The sequence below is a fragment of the Littorina saxatilis genome, linkage group LG2, assembly GCF_037325665.1.
Source record: "Littorina saxatilis isolate snail1 linkage group LG2, US_GU_Lsax_2.0, whole genome shotgun sequence".
Lineage (NCBI taxonomy): Eukaryota > Metazoa > Mollusca > Gastropoda > Littorinimorpha > Littorinidae > Littorina > Littorina saxatilis.
The window spans coordinates 19,202,982-19,217,981 of record NC_090246.1 but is presented as its reverse complement, the minus strand read 5'-3'; the positions used below and the strand labels follow the sequence as shown (position 1 = coordinate 19,217,981).

Genomic DNA, 15,000 nt, shown 5'->3' with positions numbered 1-15,000 from the left:
GGTGACTAGTTGTTGATACCCAAATACACATGCAGAAATATGATCATGTCAGACCGAACTCGTATGAAGAAAGAAAGGAGAAAACCCAAATGTAGTATTTAAACATGCTTATGAATAGGATTAATGAATATATACAATATTGAATTAGCTATTGAATAAGCTGACACTTCTCGTGTCTAGATCCATACACACTGCATTTCACACATCAACAATGTAATCATCCTGACCTCAGGTCAAAATGAGTTCGGCTCATTCTCTCCCTGACAGGATGCCTTGAGTTTCCTTGTCTGGCAAGGAAACCGATTTTTTTTAACATATTTAGAGCTTTTTGTAATGTATTATTGATATAATTATGCAGATTCGCGATCGTCGATAATGATTTTTCATGGTGTTTTGTAATTTTAAATTACAAAGGAATTGGTATGTAAGACAGTTTCAAGCGAGCTATTTTTCGCGGCTGTATTTACTGTGCAAACAACTCTAAATATGGCAAAAGTGTCACGTGATAATCAACCGTTTGGTTTCGGCGCTCACTGGAGCAGACGATTTTTTCTGTAACCAGTTGACAGTGATGAAACCATATATTACGGTCTCCTTCCGAACAGAAACAGAATACAAGCCTCATGGAATGATGTTATAGGTATACTACTAGCCTCCCCCCACCACCCCCCACTCGCCCCCAAAATAAATTAATAAATTAATAAATCAATTAATAAATACATATTTGAATAACATAAATAAATCTATAAATAAATACATACATAAATGAATAAGTACATAAATGAACCAAAATAAAATAGAATAAAAATAGAAGCTAAATAAATGTATTTAAAAAAAAAGTCTCAAATCTCCTCAAGTGCAACACACTATTCGTTTTGGGGTTTGGAATGAACACAGCATACATAAACGCTAATAACACCATAAAAACAAGAGGCGGAGCCTTCAAGGCTCACGTAAGAAATCGACAAACAGTAACACAAACTCAATCACTCCGTCACACATACACACACACACACACACACACACACACACACACACACACACACACACACACACACACACACACACACACACACACACACACACACACACACACACACACACACACACACAGAAAGAGCATAGGTGAAACTGTGCAAGAAAGCGAGACACTAGATCTAGATCTGTCTGTCTGCATGTAGCCTACTTACAGGGACACGACTGCCAACTAGTCTCGGCCCGCTCAAAATAATAATGACCGAGACTTTCAGTACTTCCTTCGCGTGACGTCTAACCCTCTTACGTCATAATGTGACGTCAATGTAATGTGACGTCTTCAAATGTTAGAGTTTCTACCACAGACATACACACGCACGCACGCACATACGCACGCACGCACGCACAGACAGACAAAGTTACGATCGCATAGGCTACACTTACGTGAGCCAAAAATCAGTCACAGCCGTGACTGTTGCAATCTCACGAGAAAAAAATGTGTTTTGTGTACACCTGCCTCCAAAGTACATTAAGATTTTGCTTGCGTTAACAGTTCATATTGTATGCCGTATCTATGCAATGAAACACATTCTGGCATTAAGGTACAAAACAAAACACACCACAAGATCAAGTCGACATGCTAGAGTTAGCAACATCTCAAAACTCGACCATGCCCCCCCCCCCCCCCCCCCCCCCCCTCCTCTACCATCCACAGAAAACAAAAACAAAAACAAACAAACACATAAAACACCCTAACAACCAAGCAAACACAAAAAAATTAACAATTAAAAACAACGACAAAATGTGGGAGAAAACATAAGCTGAAAAGTAGAATAAAAACGTTATTTTCATAAATGAGTATATGATTCCCTAACAGGCAATATATATCCATACATGGGTGTTGTATTGTATCACACCAAAAAGCAAACCCCCCCAAAAATTGCTTTGAAAACGCGTCATCGATACGCCTAAGGTTGCTTTTCCTTCTCTGAAAATGTCTCGTGTCTCAGCTGCAGTATATCAACTCTAGATGTAACATGACAATGTCAAAAATTGTGCATGATTTATTTTATGGTTTTGTACTTTTAACAATAAGAAGATTTAGCTTTCCATTTTGCCCCCATAAGGCTGGGGAGAGAGGGAGAGAGAGAGAGAGAGAGAGAGAGAGAGAGAGAGAGAGAGAGAGAGAGAGAGAGAGAGAGAGAGAGAGAGAGAGAGAGAGAGAGAGAGAGAGAGAGAGAGAGAGAGAGAGAGAGAGAGAGAGAGAGACAGAGAGAGAGAGAGAGAGAGAGAGAGAAAGAGACAGAGACAGACAGACAGACAGACAGACAGACAGACAGACAGACAGAAAGTGAAAGATAATGATGATGGAACTTTATTTTTCAAGGATAGAGGTTTAAGGCGACGCCTTTTCTTACAACCGGTCCTTACTTCCAATGCAAATGTCTAATAAATGATAAACAAGTAAAGCAACATGACAAATAAACAAATTAAACGAATGACGTGAAAGGTATACGGTTATCCGCCCGCCCCCCCCCCCCCACCCCCCCCCCCCCCCCCCCCCCCCCGCCCCAAGAGAGTAAGACAGAGATATAGAGAAAGACTGACAGAGAGAAAGAGAGAGATGATTAAGACGCGGCAGACACTGGGGATTAGGCTTATTCACTTCATTTCAATTCAATTCGATTTCTTCAGAATATCTTGTTGTCTTGATGGTGATTGCTACACGATCTCGAATTACGAATACAATTTGTCCACAATTTCACAATACTGCGACACACATTATTTTGGCCCACATACAATTACCATCCAATTCTGCTGAACAGACCAGAGGCTGTTAGAAAACAAAGTATACTTTTTCCATTAAAAACCCTGTTGTTCTCCCTTTAACGACTGAAAGCACAACAATTTAAATGTTCTTTAATTAACCCATAATCGTGCAAAATGCAAATAGTTCCTACCAACAATCACCTTCTTGCTCAATGACTTTCCAAAATCAAAAACAAAAAAACCCCACAAAGGTTACTTCGAAGTTTAAGTTTTTGTTTACCCGAACATGACCCTGATGTGACATGTAAATTGAGTAGGGTCGACCAGTCCTTAGGACATGTCGGATGAATCATCATATCCAATATGTCAAAGCCTTAGCTTCATAAACAACTCAGATAACCTCAAGGTGACGTTTTTTGTTCACGGACAGACGGACGACCACCCGTCCCTGCGGTCGGACACTGCTCATTTCTAAGACTCGCTGATTAATCAGGTGAGTCAAAAATAATAAATTGAAAAAGACAAAAATCCAAACATCAGATAGACTTCTAACGTTCCACAATTCAGAATCAAAAAACAAGAATGGTAGGTAATTTGAGCATTTATTAATGACAAAACAAAACGTTGAAAAAAATGAAAACGTTTTGTTTATTCAATAATAAACGTTCCAGTGACCTACCATTCTTGTTTTTTTTTTTTTTTTTTTTTAAAAGACAACTATAGTCACCTACCTGGAGTTTGTTGTAAAGGTCGAGGTTGATGGCCTTGATCTCCTCGATCTGAGCCCTGAGTCCCACAATGGTGTCCTGCTTCTCGTGCGTGTCCCTCTCCAGCAGGCGTAGGGCCATCTCCACCTCCGTCTTCATGCCGATCTGAAGCTCCAGCTCCTTCTCCACGTCCTGCACACAGCCAAGTTAATACAACTTGCATTTGTCTGTGTCAATATCTTGTGAAATCAACTCGCTATCTCGCTCTGTTTCTGGTCTGTCCGTCTCTCTCTTTCTCCACTTCCTGCACAAAACCACGTTAATACATCTTGCAATCGTCCATGTCGATATTTTGTGAAATCATCTAGCTCTTTTTTTCTCTGTCTTTCTGTCTGTCTGCCTAGTGACTGTCCGTGTCTCTGTGTGTGTCTATGTCTGCCTGCCTGCCTACCTCTGTCTGTCTGCCTGTCTGTCTGTCTGTCTGTCTGTCTGTCTGTCTCTCTGTCTGTCTCTCTCTCTCTCTCTCTCTCTCTCTCTCTCTCTCTCTCTCTCTCTCTCTCTCTCTCTCTCTCTCTCTCTCTCTCTCTCTCTCTCTCTCTCTCTCTCTCTCTCACGGGTTAAGTAACGCTTGAGACCAAGGATCGGCCAACGTGAGTGTGATCTGGGGCTGTCAGTAGCCAAATAAAAATTCTCCTGCTGCTATTCCATCCCAGCAGGTGAAGCATCATCTCACACGCTGGTGCCATACCCATTCCAAGCTCCAGGGCAGAGGTGCACGAGAAAGTTGCCAACCGGTTGGGAGCTAGCCGCGGTGTTGGATTGGTTGAAATTGAGATGTGTTATGATTTCAACCAATCAGACCCCGCGGTTTGTTCTCTCACGTTTGGGTGGCACCCACGTTCGGTTCGTGCACCTCAGCCGTGCTCTCTACGTCCTGCTCACAGAGATAGTCCAGTAGTGTAGATCCGTGGTTTTCATTTCAGAATCAGAGGGTTCTAACGATTTTTGTTTTAACTTTTGTCTGTCTTCCGCATGAATAGCACCATCTCTACCTCTGCCTTCTCCCTGATCTGAAATTGTAGTTATTTCCCTACGTCCTTCACAACGAAGTGATAAACAAAGAGCTAAATCAGGCCAACAGGCTTTAGGCTTATGGTCTCTTAGCTACGTTATACCGTGTGAAAATATCAGCTGTCTTTTTCTATCATGCGCAGGACCATCACCACGTCTGTCTTCATTTTGGAATTCTTTTTTCGAAAAACATTGGACTGTGATCAGTCAAAGACTTGAATAATGTCTCAGAATCATGGACATGGTCTTCTCGGTTTGTCGTTTTCCTTCGTGATCCCAATCCCCCTACTCCCTTTCATCGTCCCACTGTTCCCTTTGCAATGGGCCGACGTCCTAAGGAATAAACCGTTCGTTTGTTCGTTCGTTCTTCATGCCGAGCTGAAGCTCAAGCTCCCTTTCCATGTCCTGTGCACACATGGGCACATGGCCATGTCGTGTAGAACTGTGAATGTGAGTGTCTCCGCCTGTATGTGGTCTTCACGTGGTAATAAACTGAAGGTTTTGGCGGCTGCTTTGAGCGGTTATACGACAACAAAAAAGATGTCCTTGTGCAATCATCCCGTGGACAGCTTTCAAACTTTCAGGATATCATGCTTACAGCCAAGAAGTACTTCAAGTCAACTCCCTGATATTTTTTAGAAGTAACGGAACTTTCCGGAAATATTTTAAAACAGCTGTAACATTATCGATGTGCAACCAAATACATCATGGCTTCGATGCTTAGGCTCTTAAAGGACGATTTTGGTGTAGCCTGATTTGAGTTGTCACGTGACCCATGTGAAATAATTTATCAATCTGAAAAAAAGATGCCTGATAGCCAAAAGAAATGCCTATCAGAATACAGAAAGTCTTCATAAAATGACACGGGTATGAAGGATTTAGTTGAGGCACATAACGCGTTGCATCTTTTCTGGCAAAGTTTAAATTGATAGATAGATAGATAGATAGATAGATAGATAGATAGATAGATAGATAGATAAACAGACAGATAAACAGACATACAGACAGGCATGCAGACAGAGAGAAAACGATAGGCGGAGAGAGGGAGACTAAACAATGAGAAAGCTAACTGGCGATGGAGAGTCCATTTACTTTGCTTTTGTATACAAGTGTGCATATGCATAATTTGGTGTCCTGGGGGGAGGGGACAAAACCCCTCTTATAAACACACACAATATCTCAGCAGCCAAACGATCTTTCCAGCCCATCACTGAACTTGTTATTCAAAACATTGTTTTTGTTTTTTGGCTGACGATGAAGTGACACATTTTTTTTTCTTCAAAGATGTTTTATTCAGGCAATTTTACAATTTGCCATGCAATGCATAGAAGTCAGATGATAATAGAGTGGATATGACGGATAAAAACATATTCAATACAACATACAATCAATTATAATAAGTGCTGTTCTACAAGGATAAAATATGAAGCCCACTTCAGCCTAAATTTTCCATAATTCAATTCTGTACAGTGGATCTTTCTTTCTTTATTTGGTGTTTAACGTCGTTTTCAACCACGAAGGTTATATCGCGACGAGGGAAAGGGGGGAGATGGGATAGGGGAAAGGGGGGAGATGGGATAGAGCCACTTGTTAAGTGTTTCTTGTTCACAAAAGCACCAATCAAAAAATTGCTCCAGGGGCCTGCAACGTAGTACAATATATGACCCCACCGGGAGAACGCAAGCTTCCAGTACAAAGGACCAAACATTTCTTACATACTGCTTGACTATGTAGCTCGGTAGCTCAGTTGGTAGAGCACTGGACTTGTGATCGAAAGGTCCCAGGTTCGAATTCGGGCCGGGACGGACACGGGTCAACTTTATGTGCAGACCCAGAGACGGAAGCCATGTCCCACCCCCGTGTCATCACAATGGCACGTAAAAGACCTTGGTCATTCTGCCATAAGTGCAGGTGGCTGAATACACCTAAACACGCAGACACCTGGGTAGCGCGACTCCGTTGCTGCTAGCTTTCCACTGGGAGGAAGCGACCCGAATTTCCCAGCGATGGGACAATAAAGTAATGGAAATGGAAATGGAAATGGAAATGGAAAATCTTTACAAACATTGACTATATTCTATACAAGAACCACTAAACAAGGGTAAAAGGAGAAACATAATCCGTTAGTCGCCTCTTACGACATGCGGGGTGCAGAGAAATAAGGATGTGGAAAAGAAGACTTTTGGTAAGTGAAATAAAGGTGATGGATCCAGTCAGATAGAAATAAGACAACAAGAAAAGAATTGGAAATCTGCAGGGAATAGTAGGGAGAGTTTTCTTGGAAGGAAATATAGGTGAAAGGACTGGTAAGGCAGAAATAAGACAAAAGAAGAGAAGTAAAGGGGTGGGGTAGCTCTGTGGAAACACTCCCGCCGCGTGAAGGCGACCCCATGGGAGCTGTACAGTGGATATGTTTATCGATCTTGTATGTGTAGGACAGTTCCTTTAAAAAAAATTCAATGTTGGCTTTAATTTATTTATTCTGAATTTGTATACAAAAAATTTGGCTTGCAATAGAATACAATCAAAATCTTCATCAGTGTTTGTTATGCCGTCTTGTCCAAATAATACAAGTGTGGGGTTTAACTCAAGCCTGCTGCAGTTCAAACATTTTTCTTTCATTTACTGTTTAAGGTTGTTCCAAAAGGTTTACAAAATGCTTCACTGAATGAAAGAACGAATGAATAAAAGGACTGGGCAGCTTTACTCAAAGCATCACTTTCGGGGGAACAGAACCGATAGAGGCGTCCGTCCAGCAATCTCGTTTCCGATGATGGCTGTCCTCCCCTTTCAGACTTTTCGCATGGTTATCTCCCTTCGACATTGCTTGTTCTCTCCCCTTCATACTGAGTTTCTCCTCAACTATGGCATTCCGTTTGTCAAATAATTATTTGGATACTTTTTCATGTTTTTTTCACCAGTTTTAGCTAAATAATCATTATTTAGAAGCTCATGTGCTAAATAAGTAATTGTTTATAAACAATGTAAAACAATTCTAAATAATTTTTTGTTTACGTAAACCATTCATTGTTTACCTTAACAATTCATTGTTTACGTAAATAATTCATTGTTTACGTAAATAATGATTTATTTAGCAACATTGCTGATTGTTTACAAACAATGTAAAATACGTCTAAATAATATATTGTTTAGACGTATTTTACATTGTTTGTAAACAATCAGCAACGTTGCTAAACAATTCATTATTTACGTAAACAATGAATTATTTACGTAAACAATGAATTGTTTAGCCAACACATTTTCCATTATTTAGGGGTTTCTAGGATTCGCTTCTGAACTAAGTTTTATGTCTTTCAGTGATTACTATAATTGATATTTATCAGAAAATGTTCGTAAATTTGTTTATTTTACAAGCTGAAATTGCCGTACCAAAAGAACTAAATGCGAAAACAAACACTCCCGGTCATGACCTTTACCTTGTGTTTGTTTTCGCATTCAGTACTTTTCGTACGGCAATTTCAGCTCAGTTGTAAAATAAACACATTTACGAACATTTTCTGATAAATAATGTTTGGAGATACCTTGTATTGAATTATAGTATATACACAAAGAAAAACAAGTCGCGTAAGGCGAAATTACTACATTTAGTCAAGCTGTGGAACTCACAGAATGAAACTGAACGTAGTCCGCCGCTAGTGCAAAAGGCAGTGAAAGTGACGAGCCTGTTTGGCGCGGTAGCGGTTGCGCTGTGCTTCATAGCACGCTTTACTCTAACTCTCTTCGTTTTAAGTTTCTGGGCGTATTTTTAATCCAAACATATCATATCTATATGTTTTTGGAATCAGGAACCGACAAGGAATAAGGTGAAATTGTTTTTAAATCGATTTCGGAAATTTAATTTTTTTATCATAATTTTTATATTTTTAATTTTCAGAGCTTGTTTTTAATCCAAATATAACATATATATATGTTTTTGGAATCAGAACATGATGAAGAATAAAATGAACGTAAATTTGGATAGTTTTATAAAAAAAATATTTTTTTTACAATTTTCAGATTTTTAATGACCAAAGTCATTAATTAATTTTTAAGCCACCAAGCTGAAATACAATACCGAAGTCCGGCCTTCGTCGAAGATTGCTTGGCCAAAATTTCAATCAATTTGATTGAAAAATGAGGGTGTGACAGTGCCGCCTCAACTTTTACAAAAAGCCGGATATGACGTCATCAGACATTTATCAAAAAAAGAAAAAAACGTCCGGGGATATCATTCCCAGGAACTCTCATGTAAAATTTCATAAAGATTGGTCCAGTAGTTTAGTCTGAATCGCTCTACACACACACACAGACAGACAGACACACACACACACATACACCACACCCTCGTCTCGATTCCCCCCTCTACGTTAAAACATTTAGTCAAAACTTGACTAAATGTAAAAATGAAGCTTAGAAGTCAATTCTTGATTCCCCTAAATAATGAAAACAGTTTTCATTATTTAGCGAATCTGCTAAATAATGCATTATATAGGTAAACAATGATTTATTTAGCAACTGCTCACTTTATCCACCCAAAAAATATTATTTTGTGAAATAAGTGATTATTTGTGTAAACAATACATTATTTACGTAAACAATGAATTATTTACGTAAACAATGAATTATTTACGTAAACAATGAATTGTTTAGGTAAACAATGAATGGTTTACGTAAAAAAAAAAGATTTAGAATTTTTTTACATTGTTTATAAACAATTACTTATTTAGCACATGAGCTTCTAAATAATGATTATTTAGCTAAAACTGGTGAAAAAAAAAAAGGAAAAAGTATCCAAATAATTATTTGACAAACGGAATGCCATACTCAACACCGTAGCGGCATAGCACAATGGCAGAGATAGAAGCATTTATCTTTTCTGACAGATCCCTGGTACTCGCAATAGTAATCCATGAGTGACACGAACGTTTCCTTGTGAAAAGCCATTTCTAAATGAGATTGCTGGCCAAAAAAAACCATTTCTGTTCGCTAGCACCCTAATAAAATGTTGCTTTGTACGTCGACTTGAAAAACTGTACAGTCGTAAAATGTTTACTCTCTCAGTCTGAAAGTTTAAATGTCGAGTCTTTTCCGTGGTTAGTGGATAAAAAGGTGTCAATGCCCTTCTGTATTAAAACCTAATATGCAAAAAACTGCGTGCGTGTCGATTTCAAAGCTGAAAATGTTGCTTCGAGTCGGCATCTAATCTGTACGCCATTGTTGACAATAGGGCTTCATCTAAAACTGCAAAAAGGTAATGCTCTCAAAGCAGCTTTTTCTTCAAACACTACCCTTTGAATTTGAATGAAATGGATAACACATCTGTTGTGGAGATCGCTAGATACCACTGGAATCGAATGGAAGGATAAAGAACATTATGGAACTTACTTTGATTTAGTGCGCAGTCACTCATGACGTAAGCGTAGACGCTCATCGGACAGACGGAATTGTGTAGATCTAACCAGATTAGTGTCGATGTTACCCGAATATTCTGGTATGTCCATTAACTATATAAGTAGGGCTGCGCACACGTATTGTTGTTCTTTACCAGTCTTGCACTTGTTCTTTCTTACACTGTGCTGAGAGATATTGTCACCGTTGTTCCAGCTGTTAATAAATCTACAGAACCTACACAAATCGTTGTGTCTCCTTTGCGACTGAGAGTGGCGAAAGGAAAAACACGACAACTGGCGTCGCCGACAGTTATTTCCCTTGTCTATTCGGAGTGACTTATTACTGCAAAATGACGGAAACAGAGCAGCTGATAACACTTCTAAGGGAGCAGTTGGAGCAACAGCAACGCCAGCACAAAGAAGATATGGAGCAACAAATGCACCAGATGGAGATGATGATGAAAGTGTTCAGTGGTGCCGCAGCTTCTGCCAGGGAGGAAAGCTACGACGATCCGAGTGCTTCGAATCTACGTTTTCCCATTACTACACAGGCAGCTGCAATCCCATCTTTTGTTGCGTTTGATGCAACATCGGAACTGTGGCCTGACTACTGGTCAAGATTTTGCACGTTTGTGGTCGCCAACTCCGTGCCGGAGCAGCGCAAGGCTCAAGTTTTCTTGACGAATCAGACTGCTACGGTCTACAAACAACTGGCAAATCTGGCTACTCAGCAAAATCCGCCCAAGGACATCAACAGTTTGACAATGGACGAAATTGTCAAATTCATGAAAGAACAGTTCGACTCAAAACTCTTCATAGTGCGAGAACGTTTCAAGTTCTGGAGTGACATGAAACGGAAGCCAGGCGAAACTCTCCAGGAGTTAGCAGCGCGCATACGCCAAGACGCCGCTACCTGTGACTTTCCTTCGATCAAAAACCCACAAGACGAAGCTCTGAGACAGAGATTCATATGTTCTGTCAACAATGAGGCTGTCTTAAAGGCTCTATTCAAGATCAAGGACACAGAGCTGGATTTCGCACGTGCTGTCCAAGTCGCGATTGAGACTGAAGACGCAGCGAAGGTTGCCAAGGAAACTGTCTACGGTTCCAAGACCATGCCAGTCAACAAGGTCCACCAGAACAAGACTACGGGTCCACGAAAGAACTACAAGCAGTCTAATTCCACAGACAGGAAGTGCTACCTATGTGGAAAGGCCCACAAAGCAACAGACTGCCCCTACAAAGAAGCCAAATGCCGATACTGTGACGTCACAGGACATTTGGAAGCTGTCTGTAGAAAAAAGCAACATCAGAATCGGGAACGACATTCCCAGGCTTCCGTGAAGAGAGTCACGAAAGCAGAGCTTGTCAACGCGATCCTCGGTGAAGTTCCCCAAGATACTCCTAGGTTGGATGTACCCATAACAATCCAGGACCGACAGTTCACCATGGAACTGGACACCGCAACTACGGGAAATTTTGTTTCTCTTCCGGTCTGGAGACAACTAGGAAAACCGAAGCTGGATGACGTCACACATCGTTACGAGTCTGCCAGCAAGCACGACCTGCCCGTGCTGGGAACTTTCATGGGCCAAACCAAGGATCCAGTGACTGGTAAGCAAAGCTCAATTCCGTACATCGTCACCAAGATCCCTCATCTGAATCTGCTAGGACGCAACGCAATCCAGACTCTGGGAATTTCTGTGGACAATGCTCTAGGACTGAGGAGCATAGAGAGTCACGCTAAGAGTGAGGGTGCAAAACCTACGCATCCAGCGACCTCCAACGCGCCTTATGCTGCCCTGCAACGAGATTGTCACAGACTGTCTGATAAATTCCCAAATCTCTTCAAACAAGAATTGGGATGTCTCAAGGACTTCGAACTGGACGTGAAGTTCAAGTCTGATGCGAAGCCGGTTTTTCACACGGCACGTCCGGTACCTTTCGCTCTTCGTGATGACCTCGCCAAAGGCTACGAAGAAGGCATCGCAAAAGGAGTCTGGAAGCCAGTCCAGTTCAATGAATACGGAACGCCAGTGGTACCAATTCGTAAGGCACAAACCTCGGGCACCCTGAAGCCCAAGCTACGGATCTGTGGTGACTACTCAGTGGGCATCAATGATCAGCTTGAAGATCACCGTCATCCAATGCCACTCCCAGAGGAACTGATGCAGAAGCTAGGAGGTGGATTCGGATACACCAAGATCGATCTTGCTGATGCCTACAACCAGATCAAGCTGGCACCAGAGAGTCAACGCAGGCTAGCCCTCAGCACTCACCGTGGGGTACTCCTGCAGCAACGACTTCCTTTCGGGATAAAGTCAGCACCTGGTTACTTTCAAGAGATCATGGAAAACCTGACCTGTGATCTACCTGGTGTTGCCGCCTTCCAAGATGATATACTCGTCAGCGGGAAGGACGCCAACGACCACCTGAGCAACCTGGAACGTTTGCTCACTCGTCTGAACGACAAAGGACTCAGATGTCGTCGTGAAAAGTGCAAGTTCGCACAAGCCAGTGTGGAATACCTTGGACATACCTTATCGGCCGAAGGGATCTCCAAAGGATCGAAGGTCGAGGCAGTTTTGAAAATGCCAGCCCCTACGGACGTCTCAAGCTTGAAGTCTTTCTTGGGCTCAGTTCAGTTTTACGGGAAGTTCATCCCTAACCTGGCCAGCATGGCAGAGCCGCTCTACCGCCTGACGAAGAAGGCGAACCCCTGGAAGTGGGGAGATGAGGAACAGGCAGCATTTGAACAGTTGAAAAATGTGCTTTCCTCGGATCAAGTTCTGGTACACTTCGATCCAAACAAGACTTTGGGACTAGCTTGTGACGCGTCCAACGTTGGAATTGGAGCAGTCCTATTTCATCGCTATCCAGATGGAAGCGAGCGCCCAATCGCCAACGTGTCCAAGACTCTCACGGCTGCAGAAAGGAACTACAGCCAAATCCACAAGGAAGCCCTGGCCATCATCTTTGGCTTGCGGAAATTCTACCAGTATCTCTACGGACGTCAGTTCATACTGGTGACAGATCATAAGCCGCTGACATCATTGTTCGGACCAAAGAAAGGGACTCCACTGCTCGCAGCTAACAGACTAGCTCGGTGGGCCCTGTGGCTGAACCAGTTTAACTACACCAACGAGTACCGGAAAACAGCGGATCATGGCAATGCAGATGCCCTTAGTCGCTTGCCATACGGAGATGACATCGACTTCGACAGGGAGGAAAGTGGTGAAGACATGGACATGGTGTGTGCCATCAAGGTTCTCAGTCTTCAAGTCCAGCCTGTGGATGCCAATATCCTCCGTCAAGAGTCAGGAAAAGATCCAGTGATATCTACTGTGATGCGCTACGTCCGTGAAGGCTGGCCACCAAAGAACGCTGAGATCAATGAAGATGTCAACAAGTTCCGGAAGTTGTCGGACTCTCTCAGTATCTGCCACGGATGCCTCGTCCATGGATCGAGAGTGGTGATTCCACAGAGCCTGCAGTCCAAGATCCTTGATCTGCTGCATCTCGGACACTTCGGCATGGAACGCATGAAACAGTTGGCAAGAACTGCTGTTTACTGGCCCGGTATCGATGCTGCTATTGAGATGGCTACTCGACGATGTGACTCGTGTGGTGAACATCAGAACAAGCCATCCAAGCCTCCAGTTCACCCATGGATGCTACCAGAAAAGCCGTGGAGCCGCTTACACCTGGACCATGCAATCAATTTCATGGGTAGAGACTGGCTGGTGATCACGGATGCTTACTCCAATTATCCATGCATTCATCCTACGTTATCCACGTCCTCTAGAGCCACTCTAGACCTGCTGGAAGAAGATTTTGCTCATTTTGGATTGCCTCACACGCTGGTCACTGACAACGCGCCGACCTTCACTTCTGAAGAATTTCAGAGCTGGTGCAAGGAACGGGGGATCACGCACCTGACAGGGGCACCATATCATCCTGCTACCAATGGAGCCGCCGAACGTTTGGTGCAGACATTCAAACAAGCACTGAGAAAATCTTCTTTGCCACCGAAGCGTGCTCTTCAAGAGTTCTTGATGCAGTACCGGAGAACGCCGACATCCTGTGGTTTCTCTCCGAGTGAACTCTTGAATTCCAGGCAGTTACGGACAAGGATCGACACTCTGCTGCCCTCGCCAGCCCACATCGCTCAGGGCAAGCAATCCAAGGAGGCATCCAAGTCTCAGATGACTCCAGACTCGAAAGCTGTCGTCAAGGTAACCAGACAGTACAAGGCCGGAGATCCTGTGTATGCTCTGTACCATGGACCTCGCCGAGACAAACAACCCCGATGGGTACCAGCAGTCATCAAGAAGTCTCTGGGTACTCGCTGCTTCAACGTCATGGTCATTCCTTATGGTCCAGTATGGAGACGACACTGGGAACAGCTACAGCCACGCTACACCACTGAGGAAGACAATGAACCTGGTGAGGAAGTGGACACTGTTTCTGAACTTGTAACAGATCACCCCATGGAGATCTTGGAAACTGTGCCACAAACTCGGAGACAGACCAAACCCAAAGGTACTCCATCCGTTCCAGAGTATGGACCAGACAATCCAAGACGGTCAAAGAGAACACGCAAACCCACAGAGAGACTTTGCTGTTGATGCTTGAGGAGTAGCATCAGTTTAGGTGGGGAGGTGTTGTGGAGATCGCTAGATACCACTGGAATCGAATGGAAGGAGAACATTATGGAACTTACTTTGATTAAGTGCGCAGTCACTCATGAGGTAAGCGTAGACGCTCATCGGACAGACGGAACTGTGTAGATCTAACCAGATTAGTGTCGATGTTTCCCGAATATTCTGGTATGTCCATTAACTATATAAGTAGGGCTGCGCACACGTATTGTTGTTCTTTACCAGTCTTGCACTTGTTCTTTCTTACACTGTGCTGAGAGATATTGTCACCGTTGTTCCAGCTGTTAATAAATCTACAGAACCTACACAAATCGTTGTGTCTCCTTTGCGACTGAGAGTAGCGAAAGGAAAAACACGACAACATCTTTATGGCAACTTGGCAAATTTTGTTCAGAATGTATTTCGTTAGTGGTACGTGCTATGTCA

At 42.7% G+C, this 15,000-nt stretch overlaps 1 protein-coding gene across 1 annotated transcript in view; it reads right to left on the bottom strand.

Moving 5' to 3' along the window:
* LOC138958418 (RUN and FYVE domain-containing protein 2-like) overlaps positions 1 to 15,000 on the bottom strand; it is a gene marked incomplete in the record, with an annotated part of 79,573 nt that overhangs the window by 57,184 nt on the left and 7,389 nt on the right. The window contains 1 exon segment of the mRNA XM_070329558.1: positions 3,477 to 3,644. Coding sequence (XP_070185659.1) covers positions 3,477 to 3,644 — 168 coding nt within the window.